This window comes from Oncorhynchus tshawytscha, linkage group LG01 (assembly GCF_018296145.1).
Source record: "Oncorhynchus tshawytscha isolate Ot180627B linkage group LG01, Otsh_v2.0, whole genome shotgun sequence".
Lineage (NCBI taxonomy): Eukaryota > Metazoa > Chordata > Actinopteri > Salmoniformes > Salmonidae > Oncorhynchus > Oncorhynchus tshawytscha.
The window spans coordinates 38703574-38730510 of NC_056429.1; the positions used below are offsets into that span (position 1 = coordinate 38703574).

Genomic DNA, 26937 nt, shown 5'->3' on the forward strand with positions numbered 1-26937 from the left:
TACCCGCACTGTAAATGAGGAGTGCACATGCCAATACCAGAGTGGGCACATTCGTTATATGCCGCAACATTTTTTTATACAAAACCATCAGTAGAGTTGAAAATGCGATGAAAACCCATTTAGCTTGTATTTTTTTATCTGGGAATTTAACCGCAAAAGTTAACCCGCCTCGCCTCTCATGCCACATTCAAAACCAAGGCGGCACTGAAGATTTGTTTTCACATGGCTTGCAGCTAGCAAGCCTTCTTGTGTTATTTAAAAAAAGCTCAGTTCGCAAAAAGTAATCGGCAAAGAAAAATAAGGCAGCTGTCCGCTCATTTTTTGCCTCTTGGACAAAGGATTTGTTTGGATTTGTTTTACTGAAGGGCCGGGCTGTTTGCGCTCACTGTTGTTTGTCGGACATCAAGTGTACAGCATTATTTTGAAACAAGACATGAGAAAAACTTCAAGAATGAGGCGGAAAAGGCTGAAGGAATCAAGAGGGCCGTGTCCAGGTATGAAAAGTAAAGCAGTGTGTTTACAAATCTACACGCAGTCAAAAATCTAAGCTACAGAGGGGAGCTAAATATGTGCAGTGCATTGCTAAACATGGAAAACCATTTACTGATGGGGAATATATCAAGAAGGGCTTCCTCATTAGTTCACAGGCTATATTTGATTGATTGCCTCACGAATGCACAATCGTCGTAAAGATAAAAGACGTCCCTGTGTCTGTCAGAACTGTTGAAAGGCCTCTTGCTGAGATGGTCGAAAATATAAAGGAGCAGCAAACAGTAGCGTTAAAAGCTGCACCCGTGTTTTAGTGTGGCTCTTGATTAGAGTGTGGATGTGAATGACATTCCACGTCTGGCAGTTGTTGCAAGATACTGTGACTCAGAGCAGGTATGCGAGGAGCTGCGTTGTCTAAAACCCATGCACGGTACTACTAAAGGGGACGAAGTAGCAGAAGCCTTCAAGGGTCATTTTGAGGAGAGAGAGGTGTCGACATTCAAAACATATTCGCTATTACAACTGACGGTGCCTCCACTATGATGGGTAAACATAAAGGATCGGCAAAGCTGATTGAAGATAAGATTGGCCACCCCGTGGTTAAATTTCACTGTATCATTCACCAAGGGATTCTGTGTTCCAAGATTTCAAATTCTAATTTGGATACTGTGATGACTACTGTAGATAAAATCGTGAATTTCCTTGTTGCTCGCTCGTCTTTGACACACAGACAGTTTCGGTCACTGCTGGAAGAGATGGAACAAATCCACAAAGACTTGCCCCTTCACTGCAGTGTCAGGTGGTTAAGTGGAAGGAAAGTTTTGGAATGGTTTGTGGAGTATTTGGATACGGTTAAAGCATTTCTGTCTGAAAAGGGCCAAAACTACCAAGAGCTAGAGGATGTGGATTGGCATGTAAAAATGATGTTTCTCACTGACATAACAGGTCACCTGTCACGTATACTCCCTCTCCTGCCTCTAGGTAATCAGGCTGCTGATTATTCCGCACACCTGTCACCATCGTCTAGCGCACCCACGCCTCATGACACTCACCTGGTCTCCATCATCTCCTTGATTATCTTCCCTATATCTGTCACTCCCCTTGGTTCTTTCCTCAGGTGTTATTAACGCTGTTTTCATGTCGGTGTGTTTTGTGTTCATTGTTTCGTTTACTTATTAAAACACTCACTCCCTGTACTTGCTTTCTGACTCTCAGCGCAGTCGTTACAGAATAACACCTCACCTAAGGGAAGCATCAGGGAGTGTCAGTGTAATGACGTCGGGTCCGGGAACCGTTACAGGCACCCCTGTCTCAGCCGGATCGCCAGCCTCTCCTGCTTCCACCGGGTTGTCAGGTTCTCATGCCTCAGCCGGATCACCAGACTCCCCTGCTTCCACCGGGTTGTCAGGTTCTCATGCCTCAGCCGGATCACCAGACTCCCCTGCCTCAACTGATCTGTCAGGTTCACAGCTGACTCGACAGGTTCTCGTGCCTCAGCTGGCCTGACCAGTTCACTCCTGATCCCTGGGTTCGTCCCCTTTAACGGCGTCCTGCGGCTGGAGCCGTGCGTCGGGGAGGGGGTACTGTCACGTATACTCCCTCTCCGGCCTCTAGGTCATCAGGCTGCTGATTATCCCGCACACCTGTCACCATCGTCTTGCGCACCAGCCTCATGACACTCACCTGGACTAAATCACTTCCATGATTATCTTCCCTATATCTGTCACTCCCCTTCCTCAGGTGTTATTGACTCTGTTGGCATGTCGGTGCATTGATTGTGTTTTTTGTGTTGTTTATTTATTAAAAACACTCACTCCCTGTACTTGTTACCGACTCTCAGGGCAGTTGTTACATCACCTCAGTGAGCTCAACCTGTGCCTGCTGGATGTTCCACTACTTCAAGCAACTCAAAGGGCTGTCAACGCGACACACTGCCAGTACTGACGTCATCGGAGTGTACATGGGGGAGCTGAAGTCCAAGTTCTTTGTCAAGCAACATGGCCCTTATTTTCTGATCAAGCCAGACAACTTTGAGGAGAGAGACATGGATCTGTTTGTTTCAGTGGAAGGATATCGAGGACTTCGAAATCCAGCTGATCAAGCTCAAGGCATCCTCCCTTTGGTCATCAAAATTCACGGAGCTGCGCAAAGACCTGGAAGGGACAGAGAGGTCAGGGGGCCTCCATTATCCACTGTTGAGAGAGTCTGAAGAAGGTTGCATGCGCAATGCTTTCAGCATTTAGATCCCCGTATCTATGTGAACAGATCTTTTTACACATGAAGTTGATCCTGAGCCCCTCACGCAGCCGGCTGACAACGGACCACTCGGAGGCCTGTGTGTAGCTCAAAGTCCCCAAATATAGCCCAGATAATAAGCAACTCAGCAATGGAAGGCAGGAAGAAGGATCGCACTAAATCGGTAAGAAGAGATTTTCAATACAAAATTATATAACCTTGTAATGTTCATGCCAATAAACGTGAGCGTGTATGTGTGTTGCAGGGGATTTGGAATAAGATGGGGGGGGTAGGCTACGATTCTCAGCAGCAGATACGGAGATACAGAGTTCAGTTACATTTAGGGCTGTTGGTATGCCTAACTGTCGTCTTTTTATTGAACCTTGTATTTTTCAATAAATAATGTCATTTTGTAATCACATGTAATACTTGGCCTGTCACGTTCGTCGTATACATAATGAGCGGACCAAGTCGCAGCGTAAGTAGAGTTGCACATATTTATTAAAGTGAACCTTAAAAAAAAAAAAAAGAATAAACGAACGTGAAGTTCGTAGCGCACATAGCACTAAACCAAAACGAAACCATATCCCACAAACGCAGGTGGGGAAAGGACCACACTAAGTATGATACCCAATTAGAGGCAACGATCATCAGCTGCCTCCAATTGGGAACAACTTACCCCAACATATAAATTCATGACTAGAACACCCCCTAGTCACGCTATTGCATCATAGAGAACCCCAAGGGCTCTCTATGGTCACGGCGTGCCATGGCCTTTGTAGTTCTATAGCCTATATTGAAATGGGGCTATTCCACAAAAATACTTGGAGGAGCAATATATACACATTATTATTATTATTATAATAATAAACAAAGAAGTATAAATTATATTTAAGTTTCTAATGAAATTTCCATATATAAACAATCAAAATGGCTGATAAGTACAATTGAAAACAGCAAAGTGTCGTACCACAACGAAATCTTGATTCTTGATAAAACACAAAGGAATATTGTCCATAAATCAAAACCATGAATAAAACCAATATTTAGGCAGCTTTACGGAACAAAATATGCATCTAGCCACTACTACACGCCATCAAGTTACAATAAGTTACAAATACAGGCATCAAAATTAAAATGACCATCGTAATTAAAACTGCTGATCACAACTGCATGTCAGACAAATACACATAATGCAATGGAATAAGAGGAATAACATCAAAAGGAATTACTTACAATCATCAAGGATGCTTGCTAAACAAACTCAAACAAACAATGGAGAAAATCAGGAAGTACAATACAAAGATCTACAGTTGAAGTCAGAAGTTTACATATACCTAAGCCAAATACATTTAAACTCAGATTCACAATTCCTGACATGTAATCCTAGTAAAACATCCCTGTTTTAGGTCAGTCGGGATCACAACTTTATTTTAAGAATGTGAAATGTCAGAATAATAGTAGAGAATTATTTATTTCAGCTTTTATTTATTTCACCACCTTCCCAGTAGGTCAGAAGTTTACAATAACTCAATTAGTATTTGGTAGCATTGCCTTTAAATTGTTTAACTTGGGTCAAACGTTTTGGGTAGCCTTACACAAGATTCCCACAATAAGTTGGGTGAATTTTGGCCCATTCCTCCTGACAGAGCTGGTATAACTGAGTTTGTAGGCCTCCTTACTCGCACACACTTTTTCAGTTCTGCCCACACATTTTATATGGGATTGAGGTCAGGGCTTTGTGATGACCACTCCAATACCTTGACTTTGTTGTCCTTAAGCCATTTTGCCATAACTTTTTAAGTATGCTTGGAGTCATTGTCCATTTGGAACACCCATTTGTGACCTGCAGCAAAACACCCCCACAACATGATGCTGCCACCCCCATGCTTCATGGTGTTCTACGGCTTGCAAGCGTCCCCCTTTTTCCTCCAAACATAACAGTGGTCACTACGGCCAAACAGTCCTATTTTTGTTTCATCAGACCAGAGGACACTTCTCCAAAAAGTATGATCTTTGTCCCCATGTGAAGTTGCAAACCGTAGTCTGGCATTTTTATGGCGGTTTTGGAGCAGTGACTTCTTCCTTGCTGAGAGGCCTTTCAGGTTATGTTGATATAGGACTCACTTTTACTGTGGATATAGAAACTCCTGTACCTGTTTCCTCCAGCGTCTTCACAAGGTCCTTTGCTGTTGTTCTGGGATTGATTTGCACTTTTCGCACCAAAGTACGTTCATCTCTGAGCAGTATGACGGCTGCGTGGTCCCATGGTGTTTACTTGCGTACTATTGTTTGTACAGATGAACGTGGTACCTTCAGGTGTTTGGAAATTGCTCCCAAGGATGAACCAGACTTGTGGAGGTTTACAATTCTTTTTCTGATGTCTTGGCTGATTTTCCCATGATGTCAAGCAAAGAGGCACTGAGTTTGAAGGTAGGCCTTGAAATACATCCACAGGTACACCTCCAATTGACTCAAATGTCAATTAGCCTACCAGAAGCTTCTAAAACCATGACATCATTTTCTGGAATTTTCCAAGCTGTTTAAAGGCAAAGTCAACTTAGTGCATGTACATTTCTGACCCACTGGAATTGTAATACAGTGAATAATAAGTGAAATAATCTGTCTGTAAACAATTGATGGAAAGATTAATTGTGTCATGCACAAAGTAGATGTCCTAACCGACTTGCCAAAACTATAATTTGTTCACAAGAAATTTGTGGAGTGGTTGAAAAACAAGTTTGACTCTAACCTAAGTGTATGTAAACTTTCGACTTCATTTCTATAGATGCATTTCAAAAGGTGCAAAAACCGCACAGGATTTAACATCTTGGACAGTGCCTTGGTGTGGCGTAGCTCATCTGATGCAGGGAGGCCTATAGTGGAGCTCCGTGGTGCTAATGGACAGCGCCTCTGTTTAGCGAGCCATGGAATTCTTCAGTTTGTGGGCAATTAGACATTCAACAGACAATTAGTTGTAATGCACATATGAAAATCATAGCTGACACGCAGCTCATTAGAAATGGTAGGATAAATTGTAAATTGTCACTCTACACAAAAAAAGGTTGCTGACCAGTTTTACAGAATTTGGCAGTATATCCAACTGGCCTCCCAATCGCAGACCATGTGTAAGCATGCCAGCCCAGGACCTCCACATCCGGCTTCTTCACCTGCGGGATCGTCTGAGACCAGCCACCTGATGAAACTGAGTAGTATTTCTGTCTGTAATAAAGCCCCTTTGTGGAGAAAAACGTATTCTGATTGATTGGGCTTGGCTTCCTAATGGGTGCACCTGGCTCCCAAGTGAGTGGGTCTATGCCCTCCCAGGCCCACCCATGATTGCGCCCTTGCCCAGTCATGTGGAATCAATAGATTAGGTTCTAAGTATTTATTTAAATTGACTGATGTCCTTATATGAACTGTAAAAATTGCTGAAATTGTTGCATGTTGCGTTTAGATTTGTGTTCAGTATAGCTATGATCCCCCTTATATCTTAATAGTGTAATGACATAAAATAAAATGTCAGATTTTTATCAACAGCTGTAACAAGTTGTCAAGTGTAGGACATCTTTACTGGTACCCTAGTTTAAAGAAAGACCCATATACATATTTCCCATAATAAACAATATACCATCTATTCAATAACACAACTAAAATATATTCTAATATTGTTTCTATCCACATATTAGTTTCTATCCACATAGCTCTTACAACCAGTTTTTCGTTCCCCTTTAACAACTAAATTCTCTTCGTTGAAGAAGCCTCTGGACTTCACAAGGATGAGCCTGATTACAAATTCTGTCATCCGTCAACGAGTGTAATCTTGGTATATAATCTCCAAAGTGAAGAACATAGTTAGAGCTTCCACCATTGGGTTACATGAGACCAGGATACATTTTTTCAAAAACAAAGCCTACTCCAATTTACCACTGCCTTCCATAGCCATGAATAACGTATTAATGCATTAGGCAAGCCTTAGGAGGGTCATAAAAAACAAGATCAATTAAAGGGATACTGATAGATTCTGGCAATTAAGATGGACCCATGGATATAATTTTTATGTCTCTGCGTGCAGTTTGAAGGAAGTTAGATGTAGTTTCGTGAGCCAATGCTAACTAGCGCTTCGGTGAAAAGTCTGAATCAAATCAAATGTTACTGGTCACATACCCATATTTAGCAGATGTTATTGCGGGTGCAGAGAAATGCTTGTGTTCCTAGCTCCAACAGTGCAGTAGTATCTATAAGTGCAGTAGTATCTAAAAACAATTCACAACAATACACACAAACAGTGTTTATATGAAGTCTGGTTCATCTAACCAGTAAATTGGCAGTGGCAGTCACAAATAACTAACTAAGAGGGCTGGGATCTGGGATACAAAGAGGGATCAGAGGACTGTGCTTTCTTCCCTATGTCCCAGCCAATAAAGCATGGTTAATCCAGACTGAATTCTGTGCTCACGGTGACATACACACACACAAACACACACACACACACACACACACACCAATAGGCTATAATATAAGCTCTTTACTGATGCTGGACTCATTTACCTCTGGGATCAGAAGACAGCGGCTGTGCCAATTATGGAGAAAACAGCCTGTTTGTCAGTGGAAAGAGAAGAAGAGAATCCACATGTAAGACTGTAGAGAGGCATGTTAATACCCCCAAGGTTTTGTATGAGAGTGTCGGATTTAGTCAAGATAAACATGAATTGCTTATTTGATCTAACAGAAGTTTCTTGATGTACTGATATAAGTGTGATGCACGTCACATCCCGGAAACTTTAAGAAAAAACTTGTTTAACACACACACACAAAAGTGAAATAGAAAGGCAAACGCCGTGATCAGGTTGGTTCCACCATGCTAATCATAACCACCATTGATAATGTAATCATTGTCCCCTGTGTGTATGTGTTTGTGCATGACCGAACAGTATCTCTGACATGTTTGCCAAGATAGACTTCTGCCTTCTACACCGTGCTTCTACACCGTGCTTCTACACCGTGCTTCTACACCTGCATTGATTGCTGTTTGGGGTTTTAGGCTGGGTTTCTGTACAGCACTTTGAGATATCAGCTGATGTACGAAGGGCTATATAAATAAATTTGATTTGATTTGATAGACCCCTTATTACGGGTGTGCCAACATGGCCATACTTGTATTCGAAATCATATCCGTAAATAGCCGGTTGATAGTGGGATCGGATGATACTCGTGAAAAAACATAAATGTTTTAACGTGCCTAAGTAGATATTGGCAAAATACCTATCTCCCTGCACGTTTATAGACCAAACAAGCTGCAAATTAGGAGCCGTTGAGGGGTGTGTGTGTGTGTGTCTGACCTGTGTCTGTGTCTTCAAACTTGAAGTGGGCAGACAAGTTTGCTATCAATCAGAATACGGGTCAGTGTTTCGTTTATCGTTTTCCATGTCTAGTTTGTCTATTTCTATGTCTGGCCTGATATGGTTCTCAATCAGAGGCAGGTGTTAGTCATTGTCTCTGATTGGGAACCATATTTAGGTAGCCTGGGTTTCACTGTGTGTTTGTGGGTGATTGTTCCTGTCTTTGTGTTTGCACCAGATAGGGCTGTTTCGGTTTTCACATTTCATTATTTTGTAGTTTCTTTATGTATAGTTTCTTCTTTCATTAAAATAATATGAATCATCATCACGCCGCATTTTGGTCCGACTCTCCTTCACCACAAGAGAACCGTTACTTCCTTTCCTTTTGATGTATCATGGTAGGAGGCTAACAGTAGGCAGAAGCAAGTCTGAATGACCAGACTGAAACAGCGAAGTGAAGGTGATTGTGTGAAATTCTGAAGCGAGTGGACAGCTTCACTCTATCCAATCAGAGCAGCAGAATCAACATACAGCCCACCCGTCTTTTTACAGACTGGTAAACTAGCCAGTTGAGTGATTTAGACCACGTAAAACCTTACTTGACTGACTGACATGAGAAAGATGCGTGCCCCCCCCCCCACGGATAATTACTTAACTACTCGGATCATAATCGTATCCAGAAAATTGTCCATATCCATTACGATACTCGTTTTGTCTGACTACTTGGCACACCTCTACCCATTACCACCAGACAAAATGCCGATAGGCACAGTACCTGTATCGGCAGGGAATGACAACGAAAGGTGAAAGGTGCATTGTTATATTAGCTTATCACTGCTTCTTTGCAGTGATGCACCTGTTACTACATTTGAAAGTTATCAAACCATTTAGTTTAGAATATCTACATACATTTAGCAATTGCATTCTTCTCATATTACTCTGTAGGCTACTGACCTATTCAATGCTTTCTACGGCATCTCTGCATATAGTTATTGAATTCAACCTGCAGGAGGTTTGTTTGTTGTGATTGAGTGGGGTGAAACAGCTGCTGGCAAGGTTCTGACAGATGGGTGTGTCTTGGTGGTGGCAAGGCGAAACTAAACCCTAAGCATTAGCTCTGGGAGCTAACACCCGTCTTCAGGTCTCTTCACGCAAGCATAGTTCTCTGATCCACCAATGTGACCAACTGAGTATCGATCGCAGGTCTTCTGCCCGACTCTAATACTTTAGACTTGGTAGGGCATTACAACTCTTTATGGCATGGTCATAAAGGCTTTATGAAAGCTAAATGTTACATGATCACAACTCTAAGTAAACCGTACCTCTTCCATTTTATACAGTAAAACACTACACTGCATGGACACACTTTAGTCAGACCCAAAACAGTCCAGCTGACTAAACCTTTGACCAATACATTTCCTGTATGTCGAGAGCCATTATGAACCCCAGGAGGTTTACAGATCAATATCCTCTCCCAATGGTATGGCCGGGGCCCATTAGCAGCCCTCACCCGGAGGGTGACTCTGATACGATATGACAGGGGCTTTCAGAGAGCTCGTCCAAACTTCAAACACACTGTCACCAGAAGGGTTACAAAGGGTCGGTAACTTTCCGGTAAATCTCCAGGATTTTTCTGAAAATTTTCCATGGGAAGTTATTAAGCCCTAGAATTTGGGAAATTTTACTTAAATTCACCAAAAAAGTTCAGTGAACCTTTCTTGTGGGATACACATAAGACAATTCTAGGTCTTGTGGCATATTTTGGTTAAACTATTCCCAATTCATTGGAATTGCAACCCTCTGCATGCACAGTGCATTGTTCCATCACATGTGCAGTACACTCTTCCATCACATGTATAGGTGATTCTCAAGATCTTGCACACTAATAAGATGCTATTGAGCTCCACTACTACACTGTCTGAGCCAAGGACTACATACTTTCTGGTAAGTGTTGATTACAATACTGGGTGGGGTGAATATATTTTATGTGACATACATGATTTTTTGTTAACTAGAAAATAGTAGCCTACAGCAAAGTGTGTTTAAATAATTTCTAACTTGGTAACAATTTCTGCTAGTTGTGGGTTTTAGCTTGCTTGAGCCTGCTAACAGAGGGGTTTTAATTCACCTGTTTCCATACATGTTTAATTTGAAAACATTTATTTTACAATGGAGTTATTTAATCTAACTGCTTAACTATTTATCTGTATGTGGAATTGTATTATTATTATTTTTTACTCATTTGTATCTGATCTTTACAGGAAAATGCCACTGGCACCATCTGATGTATGGATACATTTCACTCCAGTAATGTGGAAGGGAAAACTGTGTACATTTGCAAATACTGTATGTAGTCAGAAATGCTGATGAATGTCTTGCTCGAGCTGTGTATGCAACTGGTTCACCTCTGATGCTCACAGGCAATGTGTATTGGAAGAGATTTCTGAATGTACTTTGCCCAGCATACACCACTCCAACCAGACATGCTTTATCTACTCATTTGCTGGATGCAGAGTTCAACAGAGTTCAAGTGAAGATCAAGCAAATCATAGAGGAAGCAGACTGTATTGCAATCATCTCTGATGGGTGGTCGAATGTTCGCGGGCAAGGAATAATTAACTACATCATCTCCACCCCTCAACCAGTATTCTACAAGAGCACAGACACAAGGGACAACAGACACACCGGTCTCTACATTGCAGATGAACTGAAGGCAGTCATCAATGACCTTGGACCACAGATGGTATTTGCACTGGTGACAGATAATGCTGCGAACATGAAGCCTGCTTGGTCTAAAGTGGAGGAGTCCTACCCTCACATCACACCAATTGGCTGTGCTGCTCATGCATTTAATCTGCTCCTCAAGGACATCATGGCACTGAAAACAATGGATACACTCTATAAGAAAGCTAAGGGTCATCAAGTTATAGCAACAATCTTCCTCACCAAGCAAAGTGAGAAGAATAAGAGCACCACATTGAAGCTGCCCAGCAACACCCATTGGGGTGGTGTTGTCATTATGTTTGACAGTCTCCTGGAGGGAAAGGATTCTTTCCAAGAAATGGCAATATCACAGTCTGCCTATATGGACAGCCCCATCAAGAGGATCCTGTATTATGTATTTTGGGAGAGCGTGGTAAGCAGCCTGAAACTCCTGAAAGCTATAGCAGTAGCCATTGCCCAGATTGAGGAAGACAATGCCATCCTATCTAATGTTCAGACTCTGCTTGCAGATCTAAGATAAGAAATCCGTACTGCCCTGCCCACTTCACTGCTGCTCCAAGCAGAGGAAACTGCAATTCTGAAATACATCAAAAAGCATGAAGACTTCTGCCTGAAGCCCATACACGCCGCAGTGTAAATGTTGGACCCCAAGTATGCTGGCAAGAGCATCCTGTCTGGTGCAGAGATCATCAAGGCCTATGGTGTCATCATTACCGTGTCTCACCACCTTGGCCTGGATGAGGACAAGGTTCTTGGCAGTCTGGCGAAGAACACTTCCAAGCAAGAGCTTTGGATGGAGATGCAATATGGCAGTCGTGCTAAAATAACTCATCAGCCACCTGGTGGAAGGGACTTGGTGGATCTGAGGCTCTTTCCCCCGTTGCCTCAGTCGTCCTCCAAATCCCATCAACATCAGCCGCCTCAGAGCACAACTGGTCCTTGTTTGGGAACACACACACACCAAAGCACGCAACAAAATTTGAGGCTTTTTGAGCCTGACAACGAGCCATCCTCAACAAGGTTGGAAAGTGACAGTATAGATAAGGCCTCAGAGTCTGATGTTCAAGAGGTGGACATTGAGGAGGTCCAGGGAGAAGACATGGAAGCCTGAGAGGAAGACAACCAAAGCTCTAGTTTCTAGACTATCATTTTACAGATGTTGAAAACATTTTTGGGAGATGCAATGGATCATTGGGTATCATTCAATATTCCCTTTCTTTTGTTGTTCAGTGAAAATCATTCCATGTGAAGAGTCAACTCATTTAATTAAAGTTCAATTCGTAACTAAATAGTTATTTTTCTATTGGAAGGATTTAATCATTTGCAATTATGTCTACTTATGATAAGGTAAAAGGTTTATGTTTATGTCTCCATATGATATGGTAAATATAGCCAATGCAAAAAACATTCCCATATATTCCCGTTAATTCCCACAAAAAGTTTCTACCTCTGAATATATCCCAAAATGTGAAACCTTAGTCAACAGACAGAGGACAGGGAACAGCACATTTAGTCTACAGCCCAGGGTGCACATACATTTGAAGTCGGAAATTTACATTCACCTTAGCCAAATACATTTAAACTCAGTTTTTCACAATTCCTGACAATTAATTAATTAATTCTAGTATTCTAGTATTCTAGTAGGTCAGTTTGACCTTTCAGGTTATGTCAATATAAGACTCGTTTTACTGTGGATATAGATACTTTTGTACCCGTTTCCTCCAGCATCTTCACAAGGTCCTTTGCTGTTGTTCTGGGATTGATTTGCACTTTTTGTACCAAAGTACTTTCATCTTTAGGAGACAGAATGCGTCTCCTTCCTGAGTGGTATGATGGCTGCGTGGTCCCATGGTGTTTATCCTTGTGTACTATTGTTTGTACAGATGAACATGGTACCTTCAGGCATTTGGAAATTGCTCCCAAGGATGAACCAGACTTGTGGAGGTCTACAATTTCTGAGTTCTTGGCTGATTTATTTAGATTTTCCCATGATGTCAAGCAAAGAGGTACTGAGTTTGAAGGTAGGCCTTGAAATACATCCACAGGTACACCTCCAATTGACTCAAATGATGTCAATTAGCCTATCAGAAACTTCTAAAGCCATGACATCATTTTCTGGAATTTTCCAAACTGTTTAAAGGCACAGTGAACTTTGTGTATGTCAACCTCTGACCCACTGGAATTGTGATACAGTGAAATAGGCTGTCTGTAAACAATTGTTGGAAACATTACTTGTGTCATGCACAAAGTAGATGTCCTAACCGACTTGCCAAAACTATAGTTTGTTAACAAGAAATTTGTGGAGTGGTTGAAAAACGAGTTTTAATGATTCCAACCTAAGTGTATGCAAACTTCCAAATTCTACTGTAAATAATGTGCATACATTTAGTCTGTTTATATTCACACAGACCCCTTTATTAGGGTACACTATTAAGTAAACAGGCAGCAGAAATATCCCTGTCCATAGCCTGCTGTTAGTATAACTTATTGGTGTAATATGGACAGTATACCACAAAAATAATGTTTTGCTTTCAATGGACTGACATGCATTGCAGTAATCTGCTCTTTCTGTATGCAAGAGCCCTCTGCCTAGGAATTATGTCTGTTTCAATTAAAGCATCTATTTTGACAGATCAGATGATGAGATGCAGATGCTTTCTCATCACTGTGTGTGCTCTAGTACTCTGCAAACAGGGAATCACAGTTTACAATGTAATATCTTTTGACAGCTCACATCTGACTAGACAGCTGTCAGTATTAACCACATCAAAGGTTATGGTAGAAAATGTCTTTATAAAGCATTGCATTTGACAATATACGTAATGTAAAGAACAATGCTCATCATCTACTCTTGTTATTGCTAACATAGGCTACTAATGTCGAGTTCTGCCAGGAATGAGGAGGCAAATTTTACTGCTTCACCCATCTCATATGTATATACTGTATTCTATTCTACTGAGTCAATGCCACTCCGACATCGCTATTCCTAATATTTACAGTACCAGTCAAAAGTTTAGACACACCTACTGTACTCCTTCAAGGGTTTTTCTTTATTTTCACTACTTTATTTTCACTTATTCTACATTGTAGAATAATAGTGAGGACATCAAAACTATGAAATAACACATGTGGAATCATGTAGTAACCAAAAAAGTGTTAAACAAATCAAAATATATTTTATATTTGAGATTCCACAAAGCAGCCACCTTCTGCCTTTATGACAGCTTTGCACACTCTTGGCATTCTCTCAACCAGCTTCACGAGGTAGTCACCTGGAATGCATTTCAATTAACAGGTGTGCCTTGTTAAAAGTTAATTTGTGGAATTCCTTTCCTTCTTAATGTGTTTGAGCCAATCAGTTGTGTTGTGACAAGGTAGGGGTGGTATACAGAAGATAGCCTTATTTGGTAAAAGACCAAGTCCATATTATGGCAAGAACAGCTCAAATAATCAAAGGGAAACGACAGTCCATCATTAATATAAGACATGAAGGTCAGTCAATCTCAAAAATGTCAAGAACTTTGAAGGTTTCTTCAAGTGCAGTCGCAAAAACCATCGAGCACTATGATAAAACTGGCTCTCATAAGGACCGCCACAGGAAAGGAAGACCCAGAGTTACCTCTGCTGCAGAGGATAAGTTAATTAGAGTTACCAGCCTCAGATTGCAGCCCAAATAAGTGCTTCACAGAGTTCAAGTAACAGACACATCTCAACATCAACTGTTCAGAGACTGCGTGAATCAGGCCTTCATGGTCAAATTACTGAAAAGAAACCACTACTAAAGGACACCAATAATAAGAAGAGACTTGCTTGGGCCAAGAAACACGAGTAATGGACATTACACCAGTAGAAATATGTCCTTTGGTCTGATGAGTCCAAATTTGAGATTTTTGGTTCCAACCACCGTGTCTTTGTGAGACGCAGAATAGGTGAACGGATTATCTCTGCATGTGTGGTTCCAACCGTGAAGCATGGAGGAGGAGGTGTGATGGTGTGGGGCTGCTTTGCTGGTGAATTCAAGGCACAGCATGCTGCAGTGATACACTATCCCATCTGGTTTGGTCTTAGTGGGACTATCACCTTTTTGTTTTTTACAGGACAATGACCCAAAACACACCTCCAGGCTGTGTAAGGGCTATTTGACCAAGAAGGAGAGTGATGGAGTGCTGCATCAGATGACATGGCCTCCACAATCACCCGACCTCAACCCAGTTGAGATGGTTTGGAATGAGTATGACCACAGAGTGACGGAAAAACAGCCAACAAGTGCTCAGCATCTGTGGGAACTCCTTCAAGACAATTGGAAAGCATTCCTCATGAAGCTGGTTGAGTGAATGCCGAGAGTGTGCAAAGCTATCATCAAGGCAAAGGATGGCTACTTTGAAGAAACTCAAATATACAATATATAACACTTTTTTGGCTACTACATGGTTCCATATGTGTTATTTCATAGTGTTGATGTCTTCACTATTATTCTACAATGTAGAAAATAGTAAAAAATAAAGGAAAACCCTTGAATGAGTAGGTGTGTCCAAACTTTTGACTGGTAGTGTATATATTTCTTAATTCCTTTCTTTAACTTTTACATATGTGTGTATTGTTGTGAATTGTTAGATACTACTGCACTGTTGGAGCTAGGAACACAAACATTTCGCTACATGCGCAATAACATCTGCTAAAAATGTGTACTTATGTGACCAATAACATTTGAGTTGGACAGTGGTGTCTTAGCCCTCATGTGACTGTGACCATATTATCTGATCATCTTTCCAAGGGCGTTGGCGTTCTGATGATGGCTAATCACATATCCCTTCCTTTGTAGCCTATTACTGTTACAATGTAGCTATAATCTCGATATGGCGTTGACAGTTATACATATACGATACATTAATACCAAAGATGACAACAGCAGTATATATCCATACTCCAAATAAAGAAATGGTCAACTGAGACATGATTTTTCTATAATATATATATATAATATATATATATACATACGCACACACTTTATTTACCTCTTTCCTTCTGCTCTCTGCCCCGGGTCTGGTGATCAGAGCGGTGTCACCGCAAACCACAGCGACATCCTCCACGAACACACAGTCCGGGAGTGACTCATCGGCGGGGAGTTCTATCACCTGCAGCCCGAGTTTGTGCTTCAGAACCCCAACATATACCTCATGCTCCCGCTGAGCTTTCACCAGGTCCACGTCCAAAACGTTCATCCTCAGTGCCTCTTTAGCAAGGGATGAGGGGATAGCTCGTACAACGGCGTGAGTGAAGTTACCAAAACCTGTCATCACACCAGCCATGTTCCGTTAGCTGTTGTTACCCTCAAATTGCTCAAACAAACAGGCTCGAACCGTAGCCTATGCTAAACGTATGAGAGAGCGAATGCTGCCGGTTCTCTTTCTGTTGGTTAACCTTTGTTTGTTTGATTTTCTTTGTTTTTCTTTCTTTTTTTATGTACTGAACTGACAGCTCCACTTCGGTCAAATAGGCAACAAGCAAGCAAGCGGTCTGATGACGTGCACTAACAAATCATCGACTTGTACCAATGTAGCAATTTCCAGTGAAGCGCACAGCAAAGCCGGACAAGTGACAGTGTGGCTCTTAAACAGCGCAAGCACAGACGCGCTGGCTGTTACTTTGTAACAACTTTCTATTACTTTGTAACAACGTTTTACCATCGAGGAACAAATGGGTTACAAAATCACCACAGTGTCTAGACATAAAATCATGTAAATCAAGGCTAGTGTTACAATCAGTAATCAAACCGTTATTAATATTTACAACCACCTGGGTTTTTCAGTCTTTTCATTCAAATACAAATTATTTTAGAATGTGTACATTCTTAAACATAGTGTATTTTGAAAATTCGAGAACATTGGTCGCTGTCATCTCTGGCTTGTTACTGCAATACCTGCCAGTTTAGCAGATTCCAATGCCAATGCAAAATAAAAATGGAAATATTCTGCTCGGTGCTCTACTATTGACATAATTTCATACCCCTGGTTGACAATAACCCATTCTCCCCTGACCCCAGCTCAGAACAAAGGGCGCTTCTTTGACACAGTCCAAGGACAAGGAGGTGCAGTGGCTATTCTGAGCCATTCACTCTCCGATACACCTGCCCAATTGTGTTCAGACTACAGTGTCCCCCCAGCAAATCAAAGTGTATGGCAATAATGAGAATACCAGATATTCACAGTGAACAAAACACATATTTTAGAATCATTTCTAATGTCAGCATACACCAGCATGTTATTGTCGAAGTATATGGGAATAACAGATTTCACATCACCACTGAAATATGAAGCACACATTTCATTTCTCTAATATTGGTCTTCTTAATGTAATAGTCATAAGAGACCCATGGAAAGGGAAAGGAAAGGGAAAGGGGGATACCTAGTCAGTTGTACAACTGAATGTGTTCAACTCAAATGTGTCTTCCGCGTCATGGGAAAGGAGAGTCAAGAGTTCTTCAGCTTCTTATGGCCATTGAATGAAGGAGTGTATTGTATTTATCCTGCGCTGTGGTCAGTGTGCAGACTAAGCAGGGAAGATATTCCTATTCCTATTCTCTGTGGTGCCATCTAAGGAAGCCTCTGGGCTCAGCTTTGAATGGAATGTTTCTTCAGACTTCCTAAAGCACATTCTTCCACACCCCTGGACCAAAGTTTGTATTTTCTTGTTCCAGATACACTCAATTATCCTGACTGGTCCAAACATTCCAGGAGTCCCGCATTCCATTTTCCACTCCTGGATGGACTACCTGCTCTGTCAAAAAAACCTCAGTCCTCCAATTTTTTTTCTCCATTACACATTGTGTATGTCTGACTCTGTCTGGTACATTCTGCCCTAGAAAAATATCTCTCGCTCCCATGCTTAAGTGCTTGGGTTAGACTGAAGGAAACCTCTCATTGGCACACCTGGTACATTCTGCCCTAGAAAAATATCTCTCGCTCCCATGCTTAAGTGCTTGGGTTAGACTGAAGGAAACCTCTCATTGGCACACCTGGTACATTCTGCCCTAGAAAAATATCTCTCGCTCCCATGCTTAAGTGCTTGGGTTAGACTGAAGGAAACCTCTCATTGGCACACCTGGTACATTCTGCCCTAGAAAAGTATCTCTCGCTCCCATGCTTAAGTGCTTGGGTTAGACTGAAGGAAACCTCTCATTGGCACACCTGGTACATTCTGCCCTAGAAAAGTATCTCTCGCTCCCATGCTTAAGTGCTTGGGTTAGACTGAAGGAAACCTCTCATTGGCACACCTGGTACATTCTGCCCTAGAAAAATATCTCTCGCTCCCATGCTTAAGTGCTTGGGTTAGACTGAAGGAAACCTCTCATTCTCACACCTGGTACATTCAGAGAATCTGTGTTTATCCTGAATGGCACCTTTTCCCTATGGGCCCAGGTCAACAGTAGTCCGGTATAAAGGGAATCAGGTACCACTTGGGACGCAGCCTCTGAAATCTACCATAAAAATGTGTGAAAACAGAGACGACCCATACACCAGGTCTGCGGTTGATTTAAACCTCAATAACAATACCAGCCTTTACTCTCTCTAGATCAATAAAAAAGTCCTGCTAACACAGGGATAATATATTGTTTTGAGTGGCAAATAACACTAAGGTTCTGGCAAAGGCGGCAAGTCTTTCAACTGAATCTAATGTAAATTACCCATTGCTCTGACACAACAGTAGTACAGTAGCGCTGTGTTTAGCCTACCTTGTATAAATGGGGCACAGGGGCAGTCGCCCACCTATAACTCTTGCCCCCTGTCTAAAATGGACAGCTTTTGTGCAAGATGGCCTGACTTGTTTTGGAGTAACGTTATGCCCCGCCTGTAAAAAAAAAAAAAAAAAAGTGTGCAGGAGAATACTAAAATGGCTGACATTCCCCACTCTATTATGGATTGGACTACCGTAGTGAGTTCTTCCACCATCCACCTACTTCAGATGCACTGACTGTCATTCCTTTGGCAGGCTAGGACACACAACAACAACACGCTGACTTCATAACACACATCTGTTAGGGCTGTAGGTAAAACAAAGGACATACCAGGTCCAGGAATAGAAAGACCCAAGTATTATGGAAGAGGGCTCTCTTGTGACTAAGCACAGTGTGTGTACATAAGAACACGCCATAACTCACTGAGCTTCCGTCCCAGAGTTCTATGAGCTGACATAGAGAGGAAGCTTCAACAGCCACTGCATGTTATCCTTTGTTTGAACAGGCTTACAATAAACAGCCAATCCTATTTGGTCTTGTTCCGTTTTACACTAGTCTCTCTAGGACAATAGACTGGGATCCAGTGATTCATAAGGGGGACGGGGAAGAGGGGGATGGAAAATATCATCATTGCCATTACTACATGGATACACATTTCTAGCCCTGGTCGCCCTGGCGATGTTTCCTGAATGGATAATTACAAGATTAATATCATTATGGGATGTTATTCAATGGTTCCATGGTGTACAGCACTGTTTCCGATAACATACACTGTGTCCTTGTAAGCGAAAGAGGAAAGAATCAGAACAATATGCTGGCAGAGCAGAACAATCATAATCAGAAAAGCATCTTATTGAGCTCATGGGGTCAAACTCACCACACAGAGACTTACAGTGGGGTCATAATGGATATTGGAATGGCAGGATGGCATGGGAAACATTTGACATTAAGGGTCCATTTATGTTTGGGAAACAAGCATCATCATCACCATCACTTGGATGACATAAGTATTACTTGGGGCTAGATACAATACACACACACACACACACACACACACACACACACACCAACAACCAAAATAAACTAAATCCATATGGGCACATGGCAGTGCCCCATTGGGAATCTGACACTCAAAACAAACACACATTTGTTGATGCCAACTGTCAAGCTGTGACATAATGCCAGTGTCATTTCATGAGCTTTAAAGTTGTTTGTCTGGTTTAATCGATGAAGAATCACAAGCTTTCAGATGAATGACAAATTATATAGCCCTCGGCTACATCAAAAACGACTCAAACAATGAGGAAAACAGTCACAACAGTGAGGGAGATGTTAACAACCCAATGGGCACACACTGGTTGAATAAATGTTGTTTGCACTTAATTTCAATGAAATGACGTTGAACCAACGTGGAATAGACGTTGAATTGACATCTATGCCCAGTGGGAATGTCAAGCAAGTTAACCAAAGCATTACACCATCTAGTGTCTTAAACTGGAATTATGAAAATGTGGACAAATGAAAATAAAAAATAAAGCAAGCGCGCATCAAGATACAGATAATTAAATATCAATCGGTACAGAAATAATGATTGTCAAATTCCAACATCAAATGGAAAGGTTACAATGGATGACGGATCAGTTAAGATACTTCAATATATTTGCACAGTATGAACAAAGTGATAAAGCAATGGCGTATACAATACATTTTGAAACAAACGGATTAGTAAAGGTAAAGTAAGAAAAACTCACCGGAGGGAGATTTCTCAGTGGTCTTGACAACCATTCTCCGTTAGTTATTTGTTCAGCGCTCTCAAAGTATCTCGTCATTTAAGTCTAAGGTATAAAGTTACTCGAAGAATATTTCCGTTCTTGTGTTTATGGTTATTATAAATAGGGGATTGTCATATCGTCCTTCGGTTAACAGTCTATTAACATTATTTTGGCAGGAAAAAAGCATGTTTTTCAAGCATTCTATAATCTTTGCTTTCTTGGTCAAATCCGGTTTGAAATGACTTCTAATCGTTGAATTTCTAAATTCTATAAAATGTAACTTATTTGAGACCCGAAGAATAGTAGGACTAGAAACTAGTTGGGTATTTTCTCCCCAAACTAACATCGTATGTAGAAAATTGGATCACTGTAGTAGATTATGTTTTCAAACGTGGTGGGCAGATTGCGTGAAAAGTAAATTAACCCAAGTAGGAATGCTAAAGAATATCCTGTATGAAGAACTTTAAAAACTCTTTAAACTGTCAGGAATGCTTTGTGGTTGGCTAGAGAAGGGGAGAAATATGTTAATAATGTAGGCTTCTGCCATACCAAATATGGCAATATTGTTACGTCTGAAGTCTGGTTCGCATCTGGAATAGTTTAGTTCTACGGAATAAAGGGGAGAGCGGGCCAAAAATAGAAACCATAAACTTTATTTCTCCCACTCTCAGACGCGCAAAGAAACTCCGAATACCGGGACTTCTCTCTCCTAAACTGTGTACAGTTACAGTAGCCTTCATTTAATATTGCAGCCTATTGATATATGGGCTATAATAAGACCTTCCCTTGCAGAATGATTCTCATCATAAACGTATGAGGAGAAGCACTGACAGCATGACAATATATTTTTATAGCAACTGTTTTTGGCAACTGTTGCACAAATTACAGCAAAAGAGTTTGTAAAATAATAACACATTTAACAAATCTATAGCACGTAATAAAACACCTACATCAAAAGGATGAAAAATAAATCATAACGACAATGTTACATGATCATCATTTTTATAATATTCGTTAAATAATTATAATATTTGTATATAAGCCTGTTACCCATAATGACAACAGCAGTCAAATGAATGGAAACAAACAGACCAAACTGCTATAAAAAAAAGTTACATGTACCCTAACCCTACGGCCTATAACCTAAAAGCTGTGAGAAAACCAATAAATAAAATAAAAAAGGAAGAAAGGAGGATAGTATCGAAGGGAAACAGCGAGGGGAAAATGTGTTCAGTTCTAGGGAAAATGTAATTTAAGAAAAAAAAGTTAGACAGGGTGGTGCTTAGCTTGGATGGAAAACGCGCCAAGAAACATTCCTGGCATAGTTTTGGAACAGTTCAGCAGTCAGCCAACAACGACGTCAGCTTTCACTACAGTATAAAGGACAGGAGGTACTTAGCTTCAGCAGACTGCAACTTGCAACCAGAGCTAGAGCAACTCCTAAGCCTCTAACCAAAGATACTAAAAAACAAACCAAACCGCTACAGACGAGACGACTGACTGCTACACTTAGGATAAAAAGACACTTGCAAAGACTTAAAGCAATATATCGAAAAGGAATAGCAAAAGAAGACAAATCTTATTCTTGAATAGAACAAGAGAACAAGGCAAATATGTTCATTTGCTCAATCGTCGTGATGTTTATTGGAACCTTCAACGTGGTAAGTTATTTTTCTATACAATATTTCAGTTGAAAGTTTCTTGTCTTTATTGTCTGGGAAATACAACATTGTAGAACACTGGTTTGTAAACTTATTGCCTCTTACTAAATCATTTCCGCACTGTTTGAATAACGAACTAAAGAAGCTATGTAAATATAACCTAACGATGTCACTCTTTTAAGATGTTGGTTACAAAGTATCTATCATTAACGTGCTCGGTTATCCACGCAGGTTATTTCCTCCTCCTCCTGCCCCTCGGTATGCGAGTGCCCGATGGAGATGACCAGGTGCGCACCTGGTGTGAGCCTCGTAGCGGATGGCTGCGGGTGCTGTAAGGTCTGCGCGAGACAACTCAATGAGGACTGCAGTCTGACCGAGCCTTGCGACCACACCAAAGGGCTGGAGTGCAACTTTGGGGCCAGCTTCGGAGCTATGCGTGGCATCTGCCGTGGTAGGTGTCTCATTCAAATCCTACTATGCAGTAAACTGATCTTAGGTCTGAATAATGTTAGTTTTAAAGTTTGTAACCTTGTTAAAGTAATAGGGTAGAGTTAAGATGAACCAGTGAGAGAAAAAGAGGACCATGTGATTTCAACTCTAAGGAATGTAACTCAGTGCCTCAGTCTAAACTCAGAAGTACAAACATCCTGCTCTAGTAGAAAGTGATCCCCCCCTCAGTTGCTCCTCTCCTTATAGGCAGCCCTAGCCTAGAACCTTCTGAGGAATTTTTACAGTTAAACCAAGCCTCCCTCAGCCAGCATCAGCCAGCTTGTGATTTGTGATGTCTATAGCAGACGCTAGCCTTTTGAACAGAGGAATAACAGCCATTTCCACTCTCTTCTCCTCAGCTAAGTCAGAGGGTAGACCCTGTGAGTACAACAGCAGGATTTACCAGAACGGAGAGAGCTTCCAGCCTAACTGCAAGCACCAGTGCACATGCATCGATGGGGCTGTGGGCTGCGTCCCCCTGTGCCCTCAGGAGCTCTCCCTGCCCAACTTGGGCTGTGCCAACCCAAGGCTGGTCAAGGTGGCAGGCCAGTGCTGTGAGGAGTGGGTCTGTGATGACGGCAAAGACACTGACATCATTGGCAAGCTGTTTGGCAAAGACAGCGTGACTGACGAGTCAGAGAGCGACCTCACCAACAGGAATGAGCTCATCGCCATCGTCAAGGGAGGACTCAAGTCTCTACCTGGTAAGCAGCTTCTTTCTAGCAGCAGCCATTTTTTTTATTTCAGCTTTCAACAATAACATTTTCCATTGACTCAAATGTTCAAGCCCATACCGGAACAGTTTGTAATGTTTGTTTGATCTTTCTCCTTACAGCTTTCAGAGTCCAGCCTGAGAGCCACATGTTTGAGAGCCAGAAGTGTGTTGTCCAGACCACTCCTTGGTCCCAGTGCTCCAAGACCTGTGGCACAGGCATCTCCACCAGAGTCACCAACAACAACAATGAGTGCAAGCTGGTCAAAGAGACTCGCATCTGTGAAGTGCGACCATGCACCCAGTCTCCTTACTCCAGTCTTAAGGTAAGCGCAAGCCACTAAGACTATACTATACTGAAACATGGCATACTATCATTTTTTCTTTCTTTTAAATAACACTGCTCAGCCTGTTTATGGAACCTCTTGACTGACTGTTTCTTTCCCCTTGTTCCCCCTAACAGAAGGGAAAGAAGTGCAGCAGAACCAAGAAGTCTACCCAAGCTCAGAAGTTCACCTATGCCGGCTGCTCCAGCCTGAAGAAGTACCGATCCAAGTACTGTGGATCCTGTGTGGACGGCCGCTGCTGCAGCCCCCAGCAGACCCGCACCATCCGGATCAAGTTCCGCTGCGAGGATGGAGAGACCTTCAACAAGAATGTCATGATTATCGAGTCCTGCAAGTGCACCTTCAACTGTTCTCATTCCAACGAAGCCTCCTACCCCTTCTACAGACTCTTCAACGACATCCACAAGTTCAGAGACTAAATCAAATCTGATTGGGCTGAGAACCGACCACTGAGAGATCCCAAAACAACAACATTGACAGACCAATGGCAGTCCATCTAAACGCAGGGGTCCAACTTAACCGGCCAATGAACTATCAACTTCCTGTTGTAACTAGATTCCCAAGGAATTATGGGCTTACATCATGAGGACCTTATGAAGTGCACTGTCTGCTGTGACTGAATCAGCATTCTCAATCAAGATTCGCTTCATACTACTGGAGCATCATAGTAGCTTCGTTATGGAGCAAAATGTAAATTAACATGTGTAAATGACAACGTTAGTATGTTTAAATCAATTCGCTGTCTATATTTTCGACCGATACATACCAACCAGACATGACCCCAAAAAACGTTTGACTTGTGTGTATATAGATGTTGTATGGATATGCACATATGTAACTTAATTTAGTATACCACGATCCCGTAACCGAAGGAACCAAGACACCATGTTACTGTGGTTCCATTCCTTCCTGACATGGGCATATATGTTCATGTTTTGTGGCAGCTATCGAACTTCCCAACGTTATCAAGAAAGACAAAGTGAAACGTGAAATAAATGAATTCATGTTTTTATTATTGTTATTAATATTATTTATCAAAAAAATGTAGCTACTTTATTTGGATATTATGTGTCTTACTGGAATAATTTGTAAAAATGATTTAATTTTATATGTTAAAAAATAAAACATATTTATTTATGAAATGTAAACACCATCTTTGTTTCCTTTTTCGATCAAACCGAAGATGGGTGACCAACAACTATCAGGTTACTGAGCTGAACATCTTCATTAGGATGAGTAAACAACAGTACATAAAGTACATACATGTAGGATCATATTATACAGAGAGAGGGAGGTCAAACAAAGTCACAATATATAGTGGTGGAACTCCATTAGTGATACCATGGACATTCTGACTATAATGACTCCAACAGAGTGATCGTTCTGGGCTGATCTGTTCTTATGTAACAGAGTTTTGCAGACCGTTTCCGGGTTTTGTGAATTGGAATGTCATTGTAGAGCTCTGTAAGCCAAGGTAGCTTGCATTCACCAGATCAGGCTAAGCCACGCACTTGCCTAATTCGAACAAAAAAAAGTCAATCGAAGCATAGCAATGAGCACGGAGCAATGCCAAGAATCTTAAGTGCCTGTAGTACCAATGAGCATTGATTAGAAGTAGCAATGCAAAGGACACTGTGAATATGAATGTATTTTACACATAGTATACTATAAAAGAAAGAATGTACCCTCTTAGAATATACTCTTAATCCTATTGGGAATAACACTAAATATATACCTCATTTGTAGTGGTTGGATATAAACTTTGACCCTCCCCACTAGGCTAGCTGCAAGGGGTTGCTAATTTGCTGTAAATAGTCTGATAAAGCCAGGTGGGATAAAGCTTCCCAGCCTTAGGAAAGCAGACATCAGGTTATAACCTGTGGAGGCTAATATTAGTCTCTCTTCTGCAGCTGCTGAGAGGGTGGATGTTTGCAGATGTCACCAAATACCTATGGTTTGAATTGGGGTAAGCAGACCAGTGCTTAAGGGCAACTTCTCAGGTCGTAAGAACACACTTAAACACATGTGCAAGTGCACACGCATACAGACACACACAGAGCTGAGGGTTTGATCCAGGTAGAGGGAAGGGAACGACTCAGGAATGCAGCGGAGGATCAGAAAGCAGACAGACATCCTGATGGGTGGCAGATGTTGGAAAATATTTTGGATTCAGAGGAGTAACATGTTCACTTAAAGTCAGGCAGGCAGCCCTAAAAATAAACAAACACTAAGTGCCCGCTCAAATCCACAGAAAGTGCATCATATCAATGCATGACACAGAAAACCCATCTAACCAGAACCGCCATGGCAGGGTACCTATGCAGAACTTTACTTTCCTGCAAGGCTGGTGGAAAGTGCTTTTAATAGGAGGTAGAGCAGAGTGGGTGCAGGGCACATCCCCCTTGGTTATGGTTAGGCTGCATACCGAACACACTGTGCCCGCTGCTGAATGTTTTACATAAATATCTGCTTTACACAAGGCAACTTGAGGTTTACCTTATTTAAAGGATGCGTTTGGCCATTTATCCCAGTCTAATTTAGTCAAAACACTTTTTAAAAGAAGTCTGTTTTTGTTTTTGGCTCCTTCGTCCCTATTTTTTCCCTCCTGAATTTAAGATAATATCATTTCAATCCCTGTTTTGTTTGGAAAGAGCACAACAACCACACTGTTGTCGCATGCTTGTTAACACAATGCAACTCAGAAGGTTGTTAAGTAATGACACCAGAATACTGTGTGAGCAGTCCTTTTCAGTCATCGATACCATTCCTCAGTAATGTACAACAATCGGCCACCGTAGAGGGGTTCCATCCATTCACCAGTCATTGTAAGTCAGCTTTATCGAAACACCGTGTCAAGAAACTAGGCCCAGAGAATACATTGGTGTGACAGAAGGGAATGAAAAGGTGACCGAAAGAGCACAAAAAAACATCTTAAAATCCTCCTACACCCAGACACACAAACCCCACACACCACATCACATGTCAGGCACACTTGAAATTACATCAATCACTAACTACCTCACCCCCTGAACACAAAGTGTGTTTATATGACAAAGACATTAACATGAAGGCTTCGTTAGGCACTACGTACTGTGGTGCGGCCCCAGAAGCCAACGGGGGATGGAGAGAGAGAGGGAAGCTTGGCCATTACAGCATTACAGCATTCTGGAAGCTGCCGAGGCACTGATGTCATCTCTTTTACGGCCCCCTTGTCTATAACCTCAGGTTAATTTCCACTGTTATAGGGAACCCAAGGGCGAGAGGCACAGAGAGTTTTAAATAGCCATTTTGAGTAGACCAAATTGAGAAAAAGACCCACTTCCTCTAGAACAGGGCCATCTAGTGGCCTGTAGCAGTATAGCGGGAACATAACCAGCATGCTGTGTGCACCGGTCCGAGTCTGAGATTTTACTGGCAAACAATAATGGGCA

At 41.6% G+C, this 26937-nt stretch overlaps 2 protein-coding genes across 4 annotated transcripts in view; one reads left to right on the forward strand and one right to left on the reverse strand.

Moving 5' to 3' along the window:
- The window catches only part of LOC112250485 (N(G),N(G)-dimethylarginine dimethylaminohydrolase 1), a 127839-nt gene extending 107072 nt beyond the window's left edge, over positions 1–20767 (reverse strand). The window contains exon 1 of one of the 3 annotated variants that reach the window (XM_024420695.2): positions 20277–20767. In XM_024420695.2, coding sequence (XP_024276463.1) covers positions 20277–20354 — 78 coding nt within the window. In that variant the 5' untranslated portion in view covers positions 20355–20767. Of the gene's footprint in view, positions 1–15805; positions 16409–20276 lie in introns of those variants that run through there. The other 2 variants (XM_024420688.2, XM_024420681.2) reach the window with 2 other exon arrangements.
- A 928-nt stretch (positions 20768–21695) lies between these two features.
- On the forward strand, positions 21696–24654 carry LOC112250479 (CCN family member 1). Its single transcript, XM_024420668.2, has 5 exons — positions 21696–21958; positions 22190–22409; positions 22807–23151; positions 23283–23485; positions 23623–24654. Exons 1-5 carry the CDS (start codon positions 21911–21913, stop codon positions 23923–23925), a joined length of 1119 nt encoding a protein of 372 aa, XP_024276436.1. The 5' UTR covers positions 21696–21910; the 3' UTR covers positions 23926–24654.
- The last annotated feature ends 2283 nt before the right edge of the window (positions 24655–26937 follow it).